The sequence below is a fragment of the Melanerpes formicivorus genome, unplaced genomic scaffold (genome assembly GCF_026170545.1).
Source record: "Melanerpes formicivorus ecotype bairdi unplaced genomic scaffold, bMelFor1.0.p_v2 SCAF_33, whole genome shotgun sequence".
Lineage (NCBI taxonomy): Eukaryota > Metazoa > Chordata > Aves > Piciformes > Picidae > Melanerpes > Melanerpes formicivorus.
Window position 1 is genome coordinate 8,329,810 of NW_027142385.1, and position 23,628 is coordinate 8,353,437.

Here is a 23,628-nt window from a genome sequence, read left to right on the forward strand (position 1 = left end):
GAGCCCTGAGAGGCTGCTCCCTGCGCCGCTGCTCCTCCGTCTGAGCAGCACCCAGAGGGGCAGGGAGGCCACAGGGAGCTCCAACAGTGACCTCTGAGAAGCTGGTCTCATGCAAAGGGCCAGGCTCAACCAGCTTCCAGCTTCCCCTGCACAAAGCCAGGGAAGCAGCCAAACCAGTCTGGCTGTGGAGTGTTGTCCTGGGGGAGCACAGGACCAAGCCCTGGCATTAAGGGACACCAGGGCTGCAAGCTGCCTGATTCCAAATCCAGCTTCTCTGCTGGGGGTGGGGAGGGGAAATGTCAAATACAAGAGGGCAAAAGAAAGAGGCAGCAGCTCTGCTGCCTGCAGACTCCAGGTGTGCACTAAGGAAGTGCTGAGCTGCCCAGCTCACAACAGCCCAGCCACTGAATGGCCCTCACGGGGAGCAACCTCTGGCCATGGTCACAGCAGGCTCTGCTTAGTCCAGCAGGTCTCAAAGCTCCACCATCAGCTGCTGCAGCCACTGCCCACCTCATGCCCCTTCCACCAGCACCGGCTGCAAGCCTACAGAGCTGTGCTGTGGGATGAGAGCCTCACGACAGCCGATGTGTCCTGTGTGGCTCGCTGAGCTCCCAGGGATGGATTTTAATGGGGAGCATCTAAGCAGCAAAGCATTGCCCTGCACTTCCCAGAGCTGAGGAACAGGCTGTGCCGCTCTGAGAGCCTCCTTGTGGCACCCAGAGCCCTGAGAGCCAGCCAGGAGCTCCATTTAGGTACTTGACAGAACGCTGAACAGCGCAGGGGCGTTCGCAAGCAGCGCTGCTCCCCGGGAAGCCGCAGCGAGCATCGCTTCTCCTCCTCCCTCCCCTCCCTTTCATCTTCCTTGTGGCAATACCTGAAGTAGAGGTGCAGGTGGGGTGGGGGGAGGAGAGAAGGAACAAGAAGAGGAGGAAGGAACAAGAGGAGCCCTAGAAAGTTTTGCAAGTGATGCTCTCAGAGGCAAACAAAAGTGAGTCACTTGCAGGGCTGCGCAGAGCCTGCCCAGGGCTTTGTGCTCCCCCTGGGGGGCCTGGGATCTAAATGGGATTTGAAAAGTGTTTCCCAAAACTTTGAAGGGAGCTCTAATCCCACCTGCCAGGCAGCAGGCTGATGGGTTTAGGGAAGGCAGATTAGCAATGTGCTTTCAAGGCTGCATAACTGTGGGCTGAAGCCTTCCTCAGCTCTCCTCTTGGGTTCTCCCTGCGGTCCCCGGTGGAACGTGGCTGCTCCTCGGCAGGCTCTGAGCCACCTGGAGTCATGTTGCATCAAATATTTATTGGAGGTGTTTGAAACAGTCATGCTCTGTGTTAAGCTTTCTCTTTGTGCACAAACAGATTTGATGGGATAACATTCAGCTGGCTTTTGTTGAGGGGGTTCAGAGGGGAGGGAATGAAAGCAGCGAGCTACAGCTGGGAGCCAAAGGAGGCAGCTGGAGGCAGCAGGTACCAACCCTCGCCCCGCAAGCAGCGGCAGGAGCGGGGATGCTACAGCAAACAGCCCTCCAGGGAAGAGCCAGAGTCTGCTTTCCGCTGTAAACAGCCATTTGCCATTGAAGCTGCTCCCATCCCAGCCCCACCCAGCCCCGGGACGGCCCCCGAGCACGCCCCGCAGTCCCCAAGCAGGGACAACACTAGGTGTCACTGGCTCCCTGCGCAAGCTGCCACTCGGACTCTCCGCTGGGGAGCAGCAGCAGGAACCTCCAGAGTCCAAAAGAGGCCAACATGAAAATACTTTCTGCAACCATAGCAACCCAGAAGCACTGAGGGAGCTGCTGCTGGGAGCACAAGAGGAGATCTTTTCCCCCAAATCGAGGACCTGCTCCTCCCCCGAGAGCGAAGCATCTCCACACTTCCTTCCACTTCAACATTTCCATTGCAGGAAAGAAGCAAACAACCCCCAACAACCACCCCCCCCCCAGCTCTGTTTGTTCCTGCCAGCCCAAACCACATCCCCACTGGAGGAGGGAGAGCCTGGTGTCAAGTTAGCATAAGCTGCTGTTAAGCAATCAAATGGGATGCGTGTGGAAGGTGCCAGAAGATCTCCAGACGTTTTCATAAACATAAATGAATTAAGCAGTGACCTCCTGAACTCACAGAGCACTATTTGCATTCCCAGAGACAAGGCAAGCAGGAGACACAAAGCAGGGAGCAGAGCCAGCAACACAGCTGATTACCCAGCTCCTCATTAAAGCCACTTAATGAATTCTAATGGCTTTCAGCCTGCCTCCACTTTTTTCCTCCTCTTGGATCTTTTGCTTAAGGAGCAGCTGGGAAGAGCTGCTGGGGACTCCCAGGTACCCAGGGAGTTGGCTTTTGGGAGACACCCCACAGAAGGCAGAAGATCAAACCATCTGAAGCCTCCCTGAAGCACAGCCCTTGGATTTCCCAGTCCCCAGTTGTCCTCCAAACCCCAGCTGGGGTGGTGTGTTCCTCCCTGGAGAGCTCCCCCCTGCCAGCCCCTGCACACCAGGGCACTGCTTACTCAGCTTTACCCCCCTGGCACTGGGGATGGCCTCAGGGGTCTCAGGCACCACAGCACACCACAAGATCAAACTCTTTCCAAACCACTCAGCCCCAGGTCTGCAGCACAGAAAAGAGGAGGTAGAGAATCACAAACTGGGTTGGGTTGGAAGGGACCTTAGAGATCATCCAGTTCCAAACCCCCTGCCATGGGCAGGAACACCTCCCACTAGGCAGGGAACAGGGCACAGGCTGGGAGAGGTGGGGCTGCTCAGCCTGGAGAAGAGAAGGCTCCAGGGAGACCTCAGAGAGGGGACTGGATGTGGCACTTGGTGCCATGGTTTAGTAGTCAGGAGGTCTTGGGGGACAGGTTGGACTTGATGATCTCTGAGGTCCTTTCCAACCTTGCTGATTCTATGATTCTCTGATTCCAGAACCTGAAGGAGCTGGGGAGGGACTTTTGGCAATGGGAGTGACAGGATGAGAAGGAATGGATTGAAGCTTGAGGAGGGCAGATTGAGACTGAAGACTGGAGACTTGCTGGGGTGCTTGGTGCCATGGGTTAGTTGTTTAGGTGGGTTGGATTGGTTGATGGGTTGGACACCATGATCTTGAAGGTCTCTTCCAACCTGGTCTGGTCTGTTCTTATTCTTATTCTATAGAAATCCTTTCCAGGGAGGGCAGGGAGACACTGGAAGAGGTTGCTGAGGGAAGCTGTGGAAGTCTCCTCCCTGGAGTGCTGGAGGCCAGGCTGGATGAGGCCTCGAGCAGCTCGGTCAGGTGGGAGGTGTCCCTGCCCACTGCAGGGGGCTGGAACTGGATGACCTTTCCTGTCCTTTCCTTTCCTTTCCCTTCCCTTCCAACCCAACCCACTCCACGGACCCACACCCCAACCACCCCGGTGCCTCACCAGGCCAGCAGCCAGCCCGGCCTGGCTCCCCGCTGGGACACAGAGGGAGGCTGCAGAGCCTCCAGCCCCTACCTTGAGAGTCTTGACGGCCACGGTGAGGTTGTACTTCTTCCAGACTCCTTCGTACACCTCCCCGTACTGCCCTCCCCCCAGCTTGTGCTTCATGGTGATGTCTGTGCGCTCGATCTCCCACTTGTCGTAGTTGGGGGAGACGCCGTAGATGGTCGGCTTGTTGCGCTTGGGCGCGGGGTAGTGCAGGGTGGTGATCAGCCCGTCGGCCACCGTGGAGTGGTGGTGCACCAGCTCTGCCAGCGTGTTGAAGCGGCTCTCCGAGGAGACGTACAGCTGGGGACCGAGGAGACAGAGAGAGCTCCCTGCAGGCCGCGCCCAGGCAGCCTCCCCGCAGCTCTGCGGCTGGGGCTGAGCGGCTCAGCGCCGCGGACGAGCGCCGCAGCGACCCCGGGGCAGACCCCTGCGTGGGGCTGGAGCCGGGGCAGGGAGGAGTGTGAAGAGCATCAGCCTGCTGGGAGGGTGGCAGTGCCTTTTCCCAGAAGCCCCTGGGACACCTCCTGGGCAGCAGGGAGCTGTCACCCTTGGCATCTCAATTCCATCCTCACTGCCTGGGTGCTGACATTTCCACCTCCCTGAATTCTCCTTCAAGTGCCACTAACAAACCAGGGGCTCTTGGCCCAGGCTCCTGCAGAGCCTTCTGCAGCTGGCCAGCTCCACCTGCTGATGGGCACCGATCAATAACCCAGAAGTAAAATCATTAGCAGCGAATCAAACCTGCTGTGAGGCACAGAACCTCCTCCCTGGGGCCTTTTTAACACTCCAACAGAAGGCTAACATGAAAACTGCAGACACAAAGACCCTGGTCTTCTGCCTGGAGCCTCTAGTGCTCCCTAGGAGGAAGCCTGGAGCCTCCAGTGCTCCCCAGGAGGAAGCCTGGAGCCTCCAGTGCTCCTCAGGAGGAAGCCTGGAGCCTTCAAGCTCCCCAAGAGGGAGCCTGGAGCCTCCAGTGCTCCTCAGGAGGAAGCCTGGAGCCTTCAAGCTCCCCAAGAGGAAGCCTGGAGCCTCCAGTGCTCCCCAGGAGGAAGCCTGGAGTCTTCAAGCTCCTCAGGAGGAAGCCTGGAGCCTTCAAGTGCTCCCCAGGAGGAAGCCTGGAGCCTCCAGTGCTCCCCAGGAGGAAGCCTGGAGCCTCCAGTGCTCCCCAGGAGGAAGCCTGGAGCCTTCAAGTGCTCCCCAGGAGGAAGCCTGGAGCCTCCAGTGCTCCCCAGGAGGAAGCCTGGAGCCTTCAGTGCTCCCCAGGAGGAAGCCTGGAGCCTCCAGTGCTCCCCAGGAGGAAGCCTGGAGCCTTCAAGCGCTCCTCAGGAGGAAGCCTGGAGCCTCCAGTGCTCCCCAGGAGGAAGCCTGGAGCCTCCAGTGCTCCCCAGGAGCTCAGCCTGGCCACAGCACACCTCTGTGCCCAGCAGCACTTGCTCCACACGTTTCTCCAACACCTCTTTCTCCTGCCAGCCTCTCCTCTTAGTTACAGGACACGATCCCACAGAAACCATTCATCCTCACTGCAGCAGCAGCAGATACTAAATCCCCTGGACAGGCTGAGTAATGATCCAGCTGGCTGGGAAGGCCCCAGGTGCTGAGGGAGTGGAAGGTAAGAGCTCTCCCCCAGCAGAGCCACGCTCCGCTGCGACGCAGCTAATGGAGCGTGACACGAGCGGCCCGGAGCCAGGGGCCTGCTGCAGCAGCCTCCAGTCCACACAGGGAAAATCAAAGCCATTAGCTCTGCTCCCCCCAGCTCCTCAGCTTTTAGAGGTGGGAAGAGCACGGTGAACCCCAGCCCAGCAGCACTGGTGTCACAGTTTCCTGCCCAGGGGGGTGAAGGGAGCAGGCTGCAGGCTCCAGCACCTGATGCATGCCCCTGGCAAATGGCCCCTGCTGAGGGGTGCTGGTGGTGGGGAGGGCTCTGGCTGCCTCTTGGCTCAGCCCTGCATGAAGAGCCAGAGCCCAGGAGCCACAGCTCTTGGTCAGTGCAGCTTCTCAGTGCTGTCTTTCCAACCCCCATCAGCTGCAGACCACAGAACTGTTGAGGCTGGATCAGACCTCTGAGATCAAGGCCAAGCCTCACCCCGAGCTGCACCAGGGGAGGTTCACTTTGGATATTAGGAATAATATAGGATATAGGATAATAATATTTGGATATTAGGAATAATGACACTGCAAGGGTCATCAGGCACTGGCACAGGCTGCCCAGGGAGGTGGTGGAGTCCCCATCCCTGGAGGTGCTCAGATGATGTTTGGATGAGGTGCTGAGGGCCTAACAGCTGTGTGCAGGGAGATGTTAGGCTCTGGTTGGCCTCCTGCCCACGGCAGGGAGGTTGGGTTAGATGATCTCTAAGGTCTCTTCCAGCCTAAGCCATCCTGTGATTCTATGGCTCCATCACTTGAAGGTTTCTCCCAGCCAGTTGACTCCATGATTCTACCTGCTGGAGTCTGGCAAGCAGAGCCTCAGCACAGCCATGCTCCAGCCCCATGGTTCACAGCACCTCAGGAGCCTGGGGGCAAGCCAGGGGCAGATTTTCTGGAATCCAGTGCCAGCAGCAATGTTTCCATGAAACTCAACCCAAAACCTGGCCAAGACATTTCTCTGCAGCACCCCCAAAGCATGGCCTGGCACCACTGCCGTGGCACACAGCAAGTGAATGAAGGCTCTACAGCCAGGGCCCATGGAGGAGGGGAGGGGAGGGAAGCAGCCTACAGCCTCCACTGCTCACCCTGGAGTACTGCAGGGGAACCAGAAGGGGAGTTACAAATACTGCAGGAGAGCTCAGAAAAAGCTCTCTGTCCCTGGTATTCACTGAGCTGTTAGCAGCAGGCACTGACTCTTCTGATCTGGCAGGGGCAGAGACTGTCTGCTGAAGATTCCATCCCTGCAGGGGGCTACAGGAGAGCTGGAGAGGGAATTCCTCTAAGGGGATGTGGTGATGGGATGAGAGGGAATGGACTGAAACTACAGCAGGGGAGATTTAAATTGGACATTAGGAAGAAACTCCTGACAGGGAGGGTGGGGAGACACTGGAACAGGCTGTCCTGGGAGGCTGTGGACATCTCAGCCCTGGAAGTGTTTAAGACCAGGTTGGATAAGACCTTGAACAACCTGGGCTGGTGGGAGGTGGCTCTGTCTATGGCAGGGGGTTGGACCTGGATGATCTTTCAAGTCCCTTCCAACTCAAACCATTCTATGACACAGGACAAGAATTCATCCTCAGAACCTCTTCCGAGTGGTGTCTGTAGCATTCAGCTCTGATGCAGCTCTGGTATCTCCTACCTCAGAGTGTCCCACTGCTGAGCTGTATCAGACCCCAGCAGATGTGAGCTAAAAGGTGTAGAGCTCTTTTGTCACAGCCATGCTGAATCTCAGAGTTTACTGTGAGTGCAGAGGAGAAACACAGTGCCCAGGAGGCACAATTCAGAGAGTCACAGACTCATGGAATGGGTTGGGTTGGAAGGGACCTTCAAGCTCGTCCAGCTCCAGCCCCCTGCCATGGGCAGAGACACCTCCCTCCAGCCCAGGCTGCTCAGGGCCTCATCCAGCCTGGCCCTGAACACCTCCAGGGAGGAGGCAGCCACAGCCTCCCTGGGCAGCCTGTGCCAGAGCCTCCCTGGGCAGCCTGTGCCAGGCTCTCCCCAGCCTCACTGCCCAGAGCTGCTCAGCTCCACTCCTACCGCTCGACGCTGCGCAGCCAGCGGGCAGAGCGCAGCAGTGAGGTTTGCACTCCAGGCCTGGGGGGCCCCAGCCTACCTTCCCATCAGAGGCAGTGTTGATCCTGTAGTGGTAGACCCTGCCCTCGTAGCGCAGGGAGATGGACCTCTGCCCGGGGCTGCTCTCGCTCTCGCGCACCAGGAAGCTGCCGTTGATGCCGCTGCTCAGCAGGTACTCGGCGGCGTTCCGAGACACGGGGCCGTGGTACCAGGAATGCTTCTCCAAGCTGTTCACAGGGGTGATGTAGTTGCTGGGCACCCAGCCTTGCCCGTTCTTGGTCTGGGCCTCGCACCACTCCCCGTTGTGGTTGTAGCCCAGCACGCGCAGCTTCTCACCTGGGCAGGAGAAGGGGAGCTCAGGCGCGGCCGGGCGCTGCCACAGCCGGCAGCCGGCGCCTCCGGGAGCGGGGACCCGCTGAGCAGCCACAGGAGGCGCCCCTCAGAGCCAAGCCTCGGGGCGCTGCCAGGCTCTCCTGCAGCCCGCTGGAGCTTGGGAAAGGGAGCCAGCAGACTTCAGCTGAGCTGAGCCGGCTCGGTGGGGCTGGGAGAGACCAGGAGGGGAGAAGCCATTAAGCCGGTCACTTCGGTTAGCAAGGTGAGCAGGTGTGACTGGGAGAACAGCTCAGGAAGAGGACTGAGGGAGGGCACAGCAGCTGCACAGCTCTCCTCCATGCAGGCCCTGTGCTGGCTGGCAGGGAGCAAGGCCAGCATCCAAACCCAGCCCAGCTCAGAGCATTTCTTGCTCCTAATGGAGTTTTGGCAGCCAGTTCCTTGCCCAGAGCAACAAGCTCAGGTGGCCTGGATGGCTGAGGGCTTTGTGAGCCATCTGCATGGGTTAGAGAAGGAAGCCCTCAGGGCTTGGTGGGGAGCCGAGTCACCACAGGGCGACTTCTCCTTCGGCCCCTCTGCCCAGCTGCCTTACCTTTGGTTATGCTGAGGGTGTTGTCCCCACTCGCCACGAAGTCATAGAGTGCCACAAAGAGGTGGGGATCATTCTCACTGGGGCAGGACAGGAGGTTCTCCTTGGAGTTCCAGCGAGCTGCTTCGCTCAGCGCCTGGGGCTCGAAGTCGGACACCACAGGTCTCTGAAGGGCTTCTGCAGGAGCAGAGAGGGAGGGCAGGGTCACTGCTGCTGCTGAGCCACCTGCTTCACCCACACAAGTGGTTCTTGACATGGCTGCTCCTCAAGCCTCAGAGCACAGCTCAGGCTGGCTCTTTAAGGCAGCTCTCCTGCCACATAGGCAGGGCAGCCTTGTCCCAGCGCTGTCCCTCAGCTCCTGCCTCCCCTGGCTGCAAGAGAGGGAAAGCTCTCTCCCTCCCTCCCTCCCTTCCTCCTTCCCTCCCTCCACTAAATGAATGCTGCTCACGTCGGCTGTTTGCTGCCTGCAAATCCTTTGGCTCCTGGCAAACTGCTGGAGTGGTTACATCTGAAAACAAACCCCAGACCTTTCAAAGATAAATCCCTTAATTAGCCTCTAAATGGAATGGCCACAACGTGCAGCAGGGAGCAGCAGGCAGGAGGGGGTTTGGGAGAGGTGGTACTTGAGAACCAGCCCTGCCCTCGGCTTCCTCACAGCCTTTTGAATCAGCTCTCCTCTTGTTCTGAGCACAAAGCTGTGCTTGGTTTCCTTGCCCTCTCTCCTGCCTGCTGCTCAGGAGCCCAGTGCTGAGCACACTTCCCCCAAGGAACCCTCAGGAACCCTGAGACACCTCCAGCTACACAGCGTCCTTAAAACTGAGCTCCACAGCTGAGGGAAAACCAAGCCCCAAAGGGTTCTGCACACTGCAGCCCGAGAGGTGTGTGACACTCAGGGAGCATCAAACAACTCCAAGCACATCAGAGAAGATTTATTGCAGTGGCTGCTGCAAAGAGGAGCTCCTGGGGAACAGGGCTGGGGAGGAGCAGCTGAGGGAACTGGGGAAGAGGAGGTTCAGGGGAGACCTTCTGGCTCTCTGTGGCTCCCTGACAGGAGTCTGCAGCCAGGTGGGGTTGGTCTCTTCCTAGTAACAAAGGATAGGACAAGAGAGGAAATGGCCTCGACTTGCCCCAGGGGAGGTTCAGGTTGGCCATTAGAAGAAACTTCTTCACCCTAAGGCTTCTCCAAGATGGGAACAGGCTGCCCAGGGAGCTGCTGGAGCCCCCAGCCCTGGAGGTGTTTCCAAGAGGCAGAGATGTGGTGCTGAGGGCCAGGGCTCAGCCCCAGCCTTGCTAGAGTCAGATCATGGTTGGACTGAATGAGCTCAACGGACTGCTCCAAGCCAAACCATTCTGTGGCTTTAGGCCCAAGCTTCCCCTCTGGGCATGGCTCCAGAGCTGGGGCAGTGCCACTGCAGGGAGCTGTGCCCCCAGGGTGCCACCTCCAGCTGTGCTGCCACCAGCCCAGGACAGGCAGCAGTGGAACCTTGTGCTTGAAGGTTTCTAAAGCACCCTGACAGAGCACCACAGAATTGTTTGGGTTGGGAAAGCCTTCTAAGATCATTGAGTGCAAGCATCAACCCAACCCCACCATGGCCACCAAGCCATGGCCCCAAGAGCCAAGGCCACAGGGTCCAGGAGCACCTCCAGGGATGAGGACTCCACCACCCCCCCGGGCAGCCTGTGCCAGTCCCTGAGCAATCTTCCAGGGGAGAAATTCTTCCTAATACCCAGCCCCAACCTCTCCTGGCACCACTCCAAGCCTGCTTCCTGCAGAATGTGTTTTCTAGCAGCCTGAGTCTGCTTGGAGAGGAACAATGAGCCACAGAGACAGCAAATGAAGCTGTAATCATCTCCCCGGGAAAACACTTGGATGCTCTCAAGCCCATTAAGCTCCCTCCTCAAAGAGGGTGCTGCAGTGACTGGAGACACTCCAAGGAGTTCCCCCCTCAGGACCCCCCTGGAGCAGGCAGCAGAGCTGCAGCAGACACCACCCCAGCCCGTGAGGCTCTCCCCACACATGGGACACACCAGGACAGGGGGGGTGGACCAGAAGCTCTGCTGGGAAGGGAAATGCCTCCCCCAGGGGGGACTGACCCAGCAGCAGGGCAGGAAACCCCAGGCAGGCTCCCCTCCAGCTGCAGCAGGGGGAAGCATGGCTGCTGCATGGGCAGGGATCCCCAGCCCTGGGCTGTGGGAGGAGAGGCAGGAGCCCTGCAAGAAGCCCTCCCCGGTGCCCCAGCAGTGCTGGGCCTGGCTCTTCACACACAGATGCTTTGGTGTGAACCAGGAGGCATCACCATTCCAAAACCAGCAGCCCCCAGCAGCTGTGGGGACAGTCAGGCAGGGCTGGGTCCCTGCAGACAGGGGGCTTGGATCCTTGGGGTCCCTTCCAACCCTAACAATTCTATGACTCCATGGAACCCAGAGCCCAGCAGGAGCAAGGGATGTGAAAGGCAGGTATCAGAATCTGCTGAACCTCCCAGGCCTCCCCTGTGAGTCCAGGGATGCTGCACACAGAGGGGGTCCTGTCCTCTGAATCCCCCAAGCTGACTGCCCCTGCCCTGCTCAGCCACCAGCACCCCAATGGATCCAGAATGGGTTGGGTTGGAAGGGACCATCCAGCTCCAAGCCCCTGCCAGGGGCAGGGACCCCTCCCCCCAGCCCAGGCTGCTCAGGGCCTCACCCAGCCTGGCCCTGAACACCTCCAGGGAGGGGACATCCACAGCCTCCCTGGGAAGCCTGTGCCAGAGCCTCCCCAGCCTCACTGCCAAGGATTTCCTCCTACCCTCCAGCCTGCCTCTGCCCTCCTCAAGCTCCAGCCCCTTCCTCTCGTCCTGTCCCGACCAGCCCTTGGGAAAGGGCACCCATGTGTGACACTGCTGGGCAGGAGACATGCAAGACCCAGACCCTGGCACTTCCAGAAGGAGCTTGAAGGGCAGTGGGCAAGGCAGGATGAGGCCCTGAATCAACACAGAGAGGAGAGTAAAGGGAAGAGCAGAGCTGTGGTGACCTGAGTGCAGCAGCAGCTTGACAGACCATGACCAAACACTGCTGAAGGCCTGGGAGGACAGCCTCCAGGCTCTGGACAGAGCTCTGAAGCTGGAGGAGCAGGCAGGATGTGGCCATGTGGGAGCAGAGCTGCCAGCAGCTCCCATCCCCCCCAGCTGCAGTCCCCCAGAGCAGGGCTCAGAGCTTGCTGTCCATGAGAGTCCCTCTCACACTGCAGCTGCTCACCTCCTGCTGCTGGTTCTAACTCCAGCCCTGCAGCCCTGCTGAGCTCCCCAGCAGCCTGGAGTCCTCCCAGTAAGCCAGCCTGGCTGCAGCAGCCACGGGAGGCTGGCCTGGCTCAGCTGTGGGGCAGGGAGAGAGCACAGTTCCAAGGGATCTCTGTGCTCTGACTCCTGCCCTGCATCCTCTTTGTCCTGTGCTGTGTCCCAGCACCTCTGTAAGCCAGGACTCTGCTCACAGCATGCTCCAGGTGGCACCTGGGCTCCTGGGAAGTGCTGGCCCCCAGCTCACCACCAGCAGCTGCCTGCTGACCCTTAAGGAACCACAGAACAGTTTACATTGGAAGGGACCTTGAAGATCCTGCAGTTGCAGCCCCCCTGCCAGGGGCAGGGACACCTCCCAGCAGCCCAGGCTGAAGTGGAGCAGGCTCCAGCAGCTCCCATGCTGAGGCACAGCAGTTCCTCCATCCCCCCTCACACTGCCTTCCCCAGGAGCTGTTTGTGTTTGCACAGGCAAAGCTTTCACAGCCTCCCTGCCTCCTGGCTGCTTGCACCAAGCCACCAGCCACTGCAAGGGACCATGGCAGAAGCTCTCAGCATCAACAGCTCTGCTCCAGACCAAGGGAAGCAAATTCCCTCAAGTGAGGGCAGGGAAGGGCTGGAAAGCAGCACAGGCACAGCACAGCCTCAGCTCCTACAGAGTCCCAGGGAAGGAGACCTCCTGTGTCCCACAAAGCAAACATCCTGAGAGCTTGCAGCCTCTGCTGGCACCTCTGCCATGAGGTCTCCAGAGTGGGGGAGCACAGGGCACAGGCTGGCACCCCTCTGGGGGCACAGCATGTGCTGCCCAGAGCTGCTCCTTCCCCTGCACCCCCCCTGCTCAAAGGCAGAGCTACAGACTGAAAGCATCCAGCTCAGTGTCCCTGACTGAGACACAGCAGGCAGCAGCTGCCCCTGTCCCAGGCTGTCCCCAGGGGTCCTCAGGGATTCTCTAAGCCTGATGGAAGATGGATTGACAAAACAAAACCTGCAGGGCAGACCTCTCCCAACAGCAGAAGGCTTTGGGGCTAACCCAGGCCAGGCCTCTGCTGTCAGCCACCCACAGCACAGCCTCACAACCTCCTGCAGCCCAGGCCACTGCTGCCATGGGATCAGCTCTCTAAGCCCACCCAGTCCAGCCTCCAACCCAACACCACCACGGCCCCAGGTGCCACATCCAGATGCTTCCTGAAGCCCTGCAGGGATGGGGACTCCACCACCTCCCTGGGCCAGTGCCTGCTGCTCCTGCCCTGGGCTGCTTGAACTTGATCCCCCTTAGGGGTCCCTTCCACCTCAGGACATTCTGGTTCCAAGGCTCTGTGACAGGCAGCTGAGGCCAGATGACCACTTTCCAGTACTGTGCATTTCTGCAGAGGGATGAAGAAGTGCCCAGACAGATCCAGCCTCCCCCATCCAGACCTCCTCCCTCACCCTGCAGCTTGGGTTCCCCATGTGGCCACCAGCAGCAGCCCCCAGCACTGCCAGCACTGGCAGCCAAGCCTGCTGAATGCAGGGAGGAGAGAACAAGGCCACCCCATGGCTCCTGCTGCGCTGCCCATGCCCAAACAGGTCCAGCTGCACAGCTTCATCTCAGCTGACACTGAGCACCCTGAGCAGGAGGCTTCTCCCACTGCTCCCTGAGATGGTTTGGTCATCTGGAGGCTTTTGGTGCTGTTGGTTTTGGTTGGGGTCTGGGGGGCTTTGTGGGGGTTGTGCTCTCTCAGATGAGCCTGCAGGTTCCACCCCAGCTCCTTCTCTGAGTTGATTCCATCTCCAGGCCCTTGGTGGCACAGTAAAGATCATCATCCTCCTCCAGCAGCTCCCCCAGCAGCAGTGGGGAAGGCACAAGTGTGGATTTTAGTCCTGTATCTGCTCCTAACCTGCTGTCTGACCTTCAGCTGTGACCCCTGGGAGAGGAGGGGAAAGGGAACCTAGAGCCAAGGGAATTCCAGTGACCCTGGTGTATTCCTGACACCTTGGCTGCCTCACCAGGGAGCACAGGGAGAGAAATGTGGCCATTTCTGAGCTGTGGGGAGAGAAAGCAGAAGCAAACCCCCCAAAAAATCATCAAGATCTCCTGTTTGAGCTCCCTGGTTTCATAAGCAGCCCCCAGACTGCCCAGGGAAGGAGGAATGTGTCTGGGGAATGAGCAGTTTGGGGCCTGAGGACAGTCAGAGTGAGCCTTTCCTCCCCACAGCCCAGGAGAAAGGGCAGGCAGAGTTTTAATGAGGCTGAGGCAGGTGAGAAGGCCTGGAAGCAGCAGATAACCAGCAGAGAAAGGCAGAGCCAGCTCTGAGAGAACACTGCTGAGTGATGGGAGATGAGAGGCCAGGAGGTGAGCAGCAAAAAATAGCCAAGGAAGAGAGGAAGCAAGCAGCAGGCTCTTCCCTGGCAGGCAGGAGTGCTGCCTGGATGCAATTGCCCTCCCTGAGGGATCCTCTTCTCCCCAGTAATCAATGACAGAACGAGAGCTAATGGCCTCAGGCTGCTCCAGGGGAGGTTCAGGCTGGAGATTAAAAGAGTTTCTTTGCTGCAGGAGTGGTCAGGGACCGGCAGAGGCTGCCCAGGGAGGTTGTGGAGGCCCCAAGCCTGCAGCTGCTCAAGAAACCTGTGGCCATGGCACTTGGGGCCATGCTTTAGTGGCCATGGTGGGGTTGGGTTGATGCTTGGACTCAATGACCTTAGAGGTCTTTTCCAGCCCAAACAATTCCATGATTGTGTATCAGGGTGCCTCAGAACCCCACCCAACACAGCACCACCTCTCCAGGCTGGGGAACCACCCAGAGAGCAGAATTCTCCTCTGATCCTCTCTCAAGATGAATCCTGGGGATGGTTTGGCCAGGAGGCCAGCACCAAAGGCTGCCTGCTGAGCCAGGACAGCAGGAGCCATTGGCACTGCAGGTTTGGCTCTGGCACAGCTGTGTGCCCAAGCACATGAAGAGAAACTCTCCAGGGAGAGGGCAATAGCTGCAGGCTGCTGGTCCTCCCCAGGCTTGGCTCCTGGAGCAGGGACAAGACATAGTGTCCAAAAACAGAGGGGAAAAGAAAAGAGCCAGGGGAGAAACCACTGCAGGCAGCCAGCACAGGACTTCCCTAGTGCCCCCAGAATGGTTTTTGAACATCCCAGAGAACTCTGACAGGTTTTACACAAAGCTTCTGCCCCTCAGGCAGCCCAAAAAGGCAGCAGGACCATTCCAGCCCTATTTGGGACACGTTCTGTACCCAGATCAGATTGGCAGCAGCCTTTGCTGTGCCTCTCTCCCTCCTCCTCTTTACCCTTTCTTGGTGTGAAGTGGGCAGGCAGCTCCTCAGCTTGGCCTGGGCAGAAAGGAGCAAGCAGGCAACAGCAGCTCAGAGCTCTCCCCTGCAGGCTGTTTCCTGGTGGGAACAGAACTGGGGGGGGCAGCAACTGGCCAGCTCCAACATCAGTGCCAGACCTCAGCAGCCTCAGAACCAGCCCAAACTTCTTGTGGGCCAAGTTAAGAGCATCCATGGGATGTGGCACCTGCCATCCCCCCACACCACCAGCAGCAGCTCTGCAGACAACCTTCCCTCCTGCAGCCCAGCAGAGCAAGAAAGCCTCTCAGAAGAGGACCACCACGGAGAGCCAGCAGTTCTGAGGGCACCATGTGCCCACCTCCAAGTCAGCCCTGGATCAAACCCAGCCCCAACAGAAGGTGTTCAACCAACCACCTCCCATCCTGCTCCCCAGGAGCCCCACAGCTGCTGACAGTGGGTCCTGGGCTGCCTCTCTTCCAAGAGCCCCAGCCCTGAGGCTGACCTCCACATCCCTGGGATGCTGCCTTTGGTTTTGCTGAGCTGAGAACTGAGACCAAGCTGCTTTGAGAGAAGAGCATTCCCGAGTTGTTCCAAAGCTCCTTTCCAACCCTATCCCAAAGCCCAAGTCTTCCCCCCGGGGCTAGGGGAAGCCGAAGGTGGAATCCTCCCCACGTTCCCTGGGTCAGTGACCAGGTTCTTAGCTCCACGCTGCCCACAGGGCCCAGCTCCTGCTCTAATCCTATTACACAACTGCAGGGCCACTGGGGAGGGGGAGTGGCTGTCACACACACACAAAAGAGAAGACTCGCAGGGTACCACCCTTGTAACATCATCCCTCAGCTTCCATTCCTGCAGGCAAGAGAGGCCCCAGACTCTGTCTGCCTGTGCTGAAAGATCCAAGGGTGCAGCACGCAGAGGTCCAGCAGGGCTCAGAGCTCAAGGCTTGGCTGTGCCCCAGCAATGCCAGCGCCAAGGGCAGAGGTTCTCCAGCCCTAGGAGATCACCCAGGGACTCAGATCAGAATGGTTTGTGTGCATCCACCCAACTGGGAGGTTTCTGAAACTTGAAATGAGTTGGGGGGGGAGGGGAAGAAATCATCCTCTGGAAACTGTTGTTTGATTTCAGACAGCAGAAAGTTCTCCAGAGCCTCTCAGTGCCTCTGATAAACACAGCCCCTTGATCTGAGAGCTCTTTGAAGGGGTTTGCCACCAGAAGCTGTTTGTCAGCGTTCAGATTCCTCAGCTCTGAACTTCCGAGGACCTTTTTCTCCACTGAATATTCCAGGGTTGAGCAACAGCCACTTCCCCAGGCCCCAGGAAATCAGCTGCTGCTGTGGAGCCTCCTCGCTGAGCAGGGAGCAGAGCCCAGCTGGCACGCAGGCTGCCCTCACCACAGCAACCCCCAGCAGCACAGAGGAGGTTGAGGAAGCCAGGATGGACATGTGGGGTGGACATGGCCCCAGTGGGGTGTTCGTGGCCCCAGTGGGGTGGACATGGCCCCAGGAGGGCAACTAAGGGGCATAATGGTGCTCCACAGATGGGGCATGAAGCCACACTGGGGTGAAGAACTTGCTTGAGGGCATGCCAAGCAAGACCTCAGCCCATGGGCTGAGGGCAGAGAATCACAGAATGGGTTGGGTTGGAAGGGACCTTAAGAGATCATCCAGGTCCAAGCCCCCTGCCATGGGCAGGGACACCTCCCACCTCCCCAAGTTGTTCATCCAGCCTGGCCTTGAATACTGCCAGGGAAGGGGCAACACCAAGCAAGACCTCAGCCCACACCAAGCAAGACCTCAGCCCACAACTCAAGGCCACACCAAGCAAGACCTCAGCCCCAGACTCAAGGCCACACCAAGCAAGACCTCAGCCCCAGACTCAAGGCCACACCAAGCAAGACCTCAGCCCCAGACTCAAGGCCACACCAAGCAAGACCTCAGCCCCAGACTCAAGGCCACACCAAGCAAGACCTCAGCCCCAGACTCAAGGCCACACCAAGCAAAACCTCAGCCCCAAACTCAAGGCCACATCAAGCAAGACCTCAGCCCAAAGTTCAAGGCCAAACTAAGCAAAACCTCAGCCCAAAACTCAAGGCCAAATCCAAGCCAAGACCTCAGCCCCAAACTCAAGGCCACATCAAGTAAGACCTCAGCCCAAACTCAAGGCCACTTCAAGCAAAACCTCAGCCCAAAACTCAAGGCCACACCAAGCAAAACCTCAGCCCAAAAACCAAGGCCACACCAAACAAGATCTCAGCCCAAAGCTCAAGGCCAAACTAAGCAAAACCTCAGCTCCAAACCCTAGGTCACACCGAGCAAACCCTCACCCGAAGTCCCCTGCAGCCCACCACAGTGACTGTCACCCAGCTTTCACTCTGGACCAGCTGGATCCATCTGTTTAACAGCTCAGCAGCTCCAAAGACCAGGAGTGTGCCCCCCCAACACCACCTCTTCAAGGCAAACACCCAGGGAAGCTCAGCTCCAGGAACGCCTCTGCAAAGCAAACTCACAGGGGGACAACCAAAGCGATGACCACAGGCTGAAAATATGCCACTGATGGACTCATCTCCGTTCCACCACCCTCTCCTCACCTCCACAGAGGATGGGAGGGTTAACAACCAAATAGCTGAGGCTGGGAGATGAGGCTTTGTTGATGGGCTCAGCCGAGAAGATCATTTGACATTCTACAACCATAAATGGTAGAGCTGCACTCCCTTTGTACACACTGCAGCTCATGGGAGGCACTTGGGGTGTCCTCCAGGCTGCTCAGCTCCAGCAAGCTCCACAGGAGAAAGGCCTCAAGCCTCGAAATAAGGGAGGGAAGTGTCTGGGATGGTGATGGGAGGCAGGAGGTGCCCATGGCGGCAGCCCAAGAGTGCCCAGCCGGGCAGGCTCCGGCTCTGGGGCTCCCGCCGTGGGGCACCTCCTGCTCTCGACCCCTTTGGGTACTCACCTTCTAGGTAGCAGCTGGAGGAGGAGGAAAGCCCTTTCTTGGATTTGCAACCCACCAATTTCAAGCAAATCTCCAACATTTTCATTTGTTAGAGTTTGGCTTCGGCTCTCTGCTGTCCCCTTCCTCCCCCTTCTCCTCCTCCTCCCCTCCCGACTTCTTCTGGAGCTGCTGAATGATCCCAGGGAAAGAAGAATCCAAGAGAAGTCTTGAAAAACAAAACAAAACTAATCCAGGGAAAGTCTAAACAAATCCCCCCCCAAAAAAATATCCAAGAAAAGTCCTTTAAGTATCCAGGAAAAGTCCTTAAAAGATTCCTCCGGGGAGAGGCTGAAAAAGCAATCCAGGCAAAGGCTAAAGCCCAGGAAAAGTTTGAAAGGGGAAAAAAATAAGGGGGGGGGAGGGGGAGGGGAGAAAATCCAGGGAGGGGGGAAAAAAAAAACACCCTTAAAAAGTCTGAAACAATCCAGGCAAGGTCTTAAAAGAAAATATCCGGGGAAAATCCAAGCGATCCGGCACTCTGAACACCATTACAAGGGCGAGCCCGGGAGGCGGAAAATCCTGGGGCCCCGCATCTCGTCTCCCGGGGACTTCACTCCAGCCATCTTCCCTCCTTCCCAACTCTTTTGGCGGGAGGGGCTGGGGGAGAGGAGGGAGGGATTACAGAAAGCAAAGGCCAAAAAAAAAAAGCCCAAAAGAAGTCCAAAAGGAAGGAGGAAAAGAAGCAAATCCGAGCGAGCTGGGCGCTCACTTCTGCCCGGGCTTGGCGGCTGCCGCCCGCATGCCGCCGGCGCTGGGTGCAGGCAGAGCTGCTTGGGACTCGGCTGCCAACAAAGGGCCCCTTCAGCCGCCTGCCTCCATGACATCAGGCAGCCAGCAACGCCCTCGCTCCTTAACCCTCCTCCTGCCTCGCCTCTGCTCCCAAAATCAACAAGTTTTCCCCTCGCCCGCCTCGGCCTGGGAAGCAGGGGAGGCAGGGTGAGGGCAGCAGGCTGCTGCGGGGCTCGGCGCGGGCGCTGGGCGCAGCCTCCGCTGACTGCGCGCAGAGAGCGCTGCTGGGGAGCTGCTGCTGGGGAGAGGCAAAGGCAGCGCTGGCCAGTGCCCAGCACGCCAGGGGAGCTGGGGGGAAGCTCCCCCAAAGGTGCTGGTTTGGCATCCCCCTGCTAATCCCTGCAGGCATCCAGGACCCTCCTGTCGCAGCCACGCTCGGGGTGCTGCCCCTCCCGCACGAGGGGCCAAAAGTTCTTCCTCTCCCACTGCCAGCTCCTCACCTCCACACTCTGCCTCATCCTCCAGGTCTCCAAAGGCCACACCTTGGCTGCTGGCCTCCACTTTTTGGAGGCCCTTTTCTAGCATTATTGTGTCTCTCCTTTTTAAACACACACCCCACCCCCACCCCCCCCCGCTGTGACATTCCACACCTGTGTGCATAGATGGACAGGCAACAAAGGCAGGGAGGTTTCACACACATTTTGGTGTCTACAAATAGATATCAAGCACATTAAATGTATCAAGAGCTACCTGTGTCTGTTTTAATCCTATCTTGTGTCTATTTTAATATCTAGACTCCTAGGGCTGTTGTGGTTGGAAAGGATCTCTAAGGTCATGGAGTCCAACCATCAACCCAACACCCACACACCACAGTGAGTATCTGTGCCTATAGTTAATATACATATATCTCATATATTTTTTTAGTATAGTCTTATATAAATGAGGGAAAAATGTGTATTTTTCTCCACTCCCAACCCCTCCTTTCCATCTCTCAGAGCCTGGGGTGCTGTTGCTGCTCGGAGGGGAATGATGCTCAAGGGTACCCTCCTCATCAGGGGTGCAAAACAGGGAGGTGACCCTGACATGTGGAGCTCTTGGTGTGTCCCTCACAGGATCAACAAAGCAAAGGGGGGGAGGAAATCTCCCGTTCTGTCCCTGCAAACTTCCCTTCCCCTCTGACAGTTTGTTTTGGCAGGCTGGCTGACTAGCTCAGTGCTCTCTTGCCCTCCAACGTTTTCAAACACTGAGGACTTCAGAGGGATCTCTGCCTGCTTCCAGCATCTGAGGAGCACGCCCCTGAAACACCAAACATCGCTCAGCCTCTGAACACTGCTTCACAGCACTGCCCTGCCTCAGCTTTCTGACCCATGGGCTGGACACGTGAGACACAGCTTGGAACCGGAGCCTTGCTCCCTCCCCCCGGCCAGCGCTGGACTTGTGTCGAAATACCACAAGTGAGCTCACTCCTAGCAGAGAAATGATCCCAGGAGGACGGCGTGATGGTCACAGAGCTTTCATGCTTCCTCTCAGGAGAGGTGAGGGTGGATGCTAGAGTCAGGCCAAGCTTGGACTCAGTGATGTTAAAGGTCTTTTCCAACCCAAGCCATTCTCTGACTGGAGATTCCTGTTCCCAAGCAGGAAAGAGCAAAACAACTTCAACATTTCCTCAGCTTCCAGAGGAGAGGCCACAGACCTGATCCCCCCACCCCTGGCAGCCTGCAAGACAACAGTTCATGGATTCATGGACTGGTTTGGGTTGGAAGGGACCTTAAAAGACCATCCAGTTCCAACACCCACCCCCCACACCCCCCTGGTTTCTCTCTCCTTTGCTTGTTTCAAATGACCTTTTCCACCCCAAAACAACGCCCAGCATTTGGGGCTCCAAACTCTTGTTACCTTCACCAGGATTTTAAGCTGAAATGAAGCTCTGCTTCTGAAAGGGTGAGGAGCACTCAAGCTGTTTTTAATGGTATCACAGCAAAATTCACTCCAGCTGCTCAGGCTGTGGGGCTGTGCCAAGCCTCACTCTCTGCTCATGGAGCCCAGGCCCTTCCCTGCTGCTGCGGTGCCTCTGTGTGACCATTCTCCTCTGGCAGAACCTGCCCTCAGCTTTTGGGTAGCTCTAAGAAAGTAAATAACTGGGCTGGCTGCTAGAAGCAGCTCAGCCATGAAGGCACTTGGCTAGTAAATAAGTTTATGCTCTTGTATGAGCATGAGCAATAAAGGCTAATGGATACTGGATTGCATTAGCAAGAGCAGAGCCAGCAGGTCGAAGGAAGTGATTATTTCCCTCTTCTTGGCACTTGTGAAGCCACATCTGGAGTAGGGCCTCCAGCTCCCTCCTTCCCCCACTCCATGAGTCCAGCTCCTTCCTTCCCCCCACTCCCTGAGTCCAGCTCCTTCCTTCCCCCACTCCATGAGTCCAGCTCCTTCCTTCCCCCCACTCCATGAGTCCAGCTCCTTCCTTCCCCCACTCCATGAGTCCAGCTCCTTCCTTCCCCCCACTCCCTGAGTCCAGCTCTCTCCTTCCCCCCACTCCATGAGTCCAGCTCCTTCCTTCCCTCACTCCATGAGTCCAGCTCCCTCCTTCCCCCACTCCATGAGTCCAGCTCCTTCCTTCCCCCCACTCCATGAGTCCAGCTCCCTCCTTCCCCCACTCCATGAGTCCAGCTCCCTCCTTCCCCCACTCCATGAGTCCAGCTCCCTCCTTCCCCCACTCCATGAGTCCAGCTCCTTCCTTCCCTCACTCCATGAGTCCAGCTCCCTCCTTCCCCCACTCCATGAGTCCAGCTCTCTCCTTCCCCCCACTCCATGAGTCCAGCTCCTTCCTTCTCTCACTCCATGAGTCCAGCTCCTTCCTTCCCTCACTCCATGAGTCCAGCTCCCTCCTTCCCCCACTCCATGAGTCCAGCTCCTTCCTTCCCCCACTCCATGAGTCCAGCTCCCTCCTTCCCTCACTCCATGAGTCCAGCTCCCTCCTTCCCCCACTCCATGAGTCCAGCTCCTTCCTTCCCTCACTCCATGAGTCCAGCTCCCTCCTTCCCCCACTCCATGAGTCCAGCTCCCTCCTTCCCCCACTCCATGAGTCCAGCTCCTTCCTTCCCCCACTCCATGAGTCCAGCTCTCTCCTTCCCCCACTCCATGAGTCCAGCTCCCTCCTTCCCCCACTCCATGAGTCCAGCTCCCTCCTTCCCCCACTCCATGAGTCCAGCTCTCTCCTTCCCTCCACTCCATGAGTCCAGCTCCTTCCTTCCCTCACTCCATGAGTCCAGCTCTCTCCTTCCCTCCACTCCATGAGTCCAGCTCCTTCCTTCCCTCACTCCATGAGTCCAGCTCTCTCCTTCCCCCACTCCATGAGTCCAGCTCCCTCCTTCCCCCACTCCATGAGTCCAGCTCCCTCCTTCCCCCACTCCATGAGTCCAGCTCTCTCCTTCCCTCCACTCCATGAGTCCAGCTCCTTCCTTCCCTCACTCCATGAGTCCAGCTCCCTCCTTCCCTCACTCCATGAGTCCAGCTCCCTCCTTCCCTCACTCCATGAGTCCAGCTCCCTCCTTCCCTCACTCCATGAGTCCAGCTCCCTCCTTCCCCCACTCCATGAGTCCAGCTCCTTCCTTCCCTCACTCCATGAGTCCAGCTCCCTCCTTCCCCCACTCCATGAGTCCAGCTCCTTCCTTCCCTCACTCCATGAGTCCAGCTCCTTCCTTCCCCCACTCCATGAGTCCAGCTCTCTCCTTCCCCCACTCCATGAGTCCAGCTCCCTCCTTCCCCCACTCCATGAGTCCAGCTCTCTCCTTCCCTCACTCCATGAGTCCAGCTCCTTCCTTCCCTCCAGGCCCATCCTTTACCCATGGCTGAGCTGCTGGGGGCTGGAGCAGATGTTGCTACAGCATCACAGAGTTGTTTGGGTTGGAAAAGCTCTCCAAGATCACGCAGCCCAACCCTCAACCCCACACTGCCATGCCCAGGTGCCATGGCCACGGGTGTCTTGCTCTGAAGGCAGCTCCCCAGGGCCAAGGGAGCTGGGGATGGGAGGGCTGAAGGAGTCCCAGTGCTGTTGTAACCACCTACCTGGTGACCAGAGAGACTCCTCCCAGAGGTGCACAGCAGGAGGAAAACTCAACCCTTACAACCTGCAGCAAGGCAAAGCTGGGGAGATGTCAGGGCACAGCGAGTGCTCCGTGCTGCCCAGCAGGCCTGGGGAGAGGTTAGCTGCAGAGAGCCTGGGACAAGCTGATGCAGAGGGAGAGCTGCCCTGGGAGCAGGAGGTTCTGCTGGAGACCACCTGAGTCTGCTTGGTTTTGCCATTCTGCACCAAGGAGCATCAGGCTCACCGCAGGCCAAGAGCCTGCACGCTCTGCATGCCTGGGTTTGCTGCAGGATGGGGATGTGACAGGAGAGGGATGAAGTCAGCCAGAGGAGCAGCAGAGCCTGGGTGACACTACCAAGAAGGATCACCAGCTCATTTCATGGCTGGCAGGAATGGCAGAGGGTTTGCTCCAAGTCCTTTCCAGCCTGCTGTGCCAGGAGACAAAGGAGAAAAGGCAGAAGGATGGTGTTTGGAGCAGAGGGACCACACAAGCTTGTCTGCATGGAAACATAAAGGGAGTTCACTCATTTATCTACAGAGGAAGCTCTCCCAGGCCAGCTCTTTGTGCTGAATGCCCCCAGTGGATGCCTCTCTCCTCAGTGAGGTTCTCCTGCAGCGGGGTAATTCAGTTGGAGATGAGGCAGGAGCCCCAGGAGCTCAGGAGGAATGGGATCCACACTCACTCTGCTGGCCCTCACTGCAGCAACCTTGGCTGGGCTGGCTGGGTGGTGCTCCTGGGGAGCTGTGTGTGTGCTGGGGGTGGGAATGCTATGGGAATTCCACATTCCTGCAGCTGCAGTTGGAGGAGCAGCAGGAGAGGGAAAAGATGTTGCGTGCAAGATGCTCGGTCTGCTCCTGCAGGATTACTTCATCCCAGTTCCCCAGCCCTGACACTGGGCCTGGACACGTGCTGGTGGAGCTCCTCCTGTGATTTATGTAACCCTGCTCCTCCAAATCTGCTTTCAACTCCTCTTTCCCCCCTTCTCCAGTGCAGTTCAGCACAAGTTCTCTGCTGCAGCCCCATCCGAAGCCAGGCAGGGAACAAGCAGAGCAACTGATCTGTCTTGGAACTGCTGTGCTGCCATGGGAGAAACCCTGCTCCAGCAGTGGAGGAAGGAAGGGAGAAGGGAATGGACTGGAGATTAGGAAGAAATCACTTACAGTGAGGGTGGTGAGACACTGGAACAGGTTGGCCAGGGAGGTGGTGGAGTC

The 23,628-nt window shown here is 58.0% G+C and overlaps 1 protein-coding gene across 3 annotated transcripts in view; it reads right to left on the reverse strand.

Moving 5' to 3' along the window:
* The window catches only part of ABL1 (ABL proto-oncogene 1, non-receptor tyrosine kinase), an 80,312-nt gene that overhangs the window by 15,031 nt on the left and 41,653 nt on the right, over positions 1-23,628 (reverse strand). For 2 of the 3 annotated variants that reach the window (XM_068155991.1, XM_068155990.1), the window contains exons 3-5: positions 8,072-8,245; positions 7,190-7,485; positions 3,460-3,732 (exon numbers count right to left, since the gene is read on the reverse strand). In XM_068155991.1, coding sequence (XP_068012092.1) covers positions 3,460-3,732; positions 7,190-7,485; positions 8,072-8,245 — 743 coding nt within the window. Of the gene's footprint in view, positions 1-3,459; positions 3,733-7,189; positions 7,486-8,071; positions 8,246-17,561; positions 18,401-23,628 lie in introns of those variants that run through there. The other variant, XM_068155992.1, reaches the window with a different exon arrangement.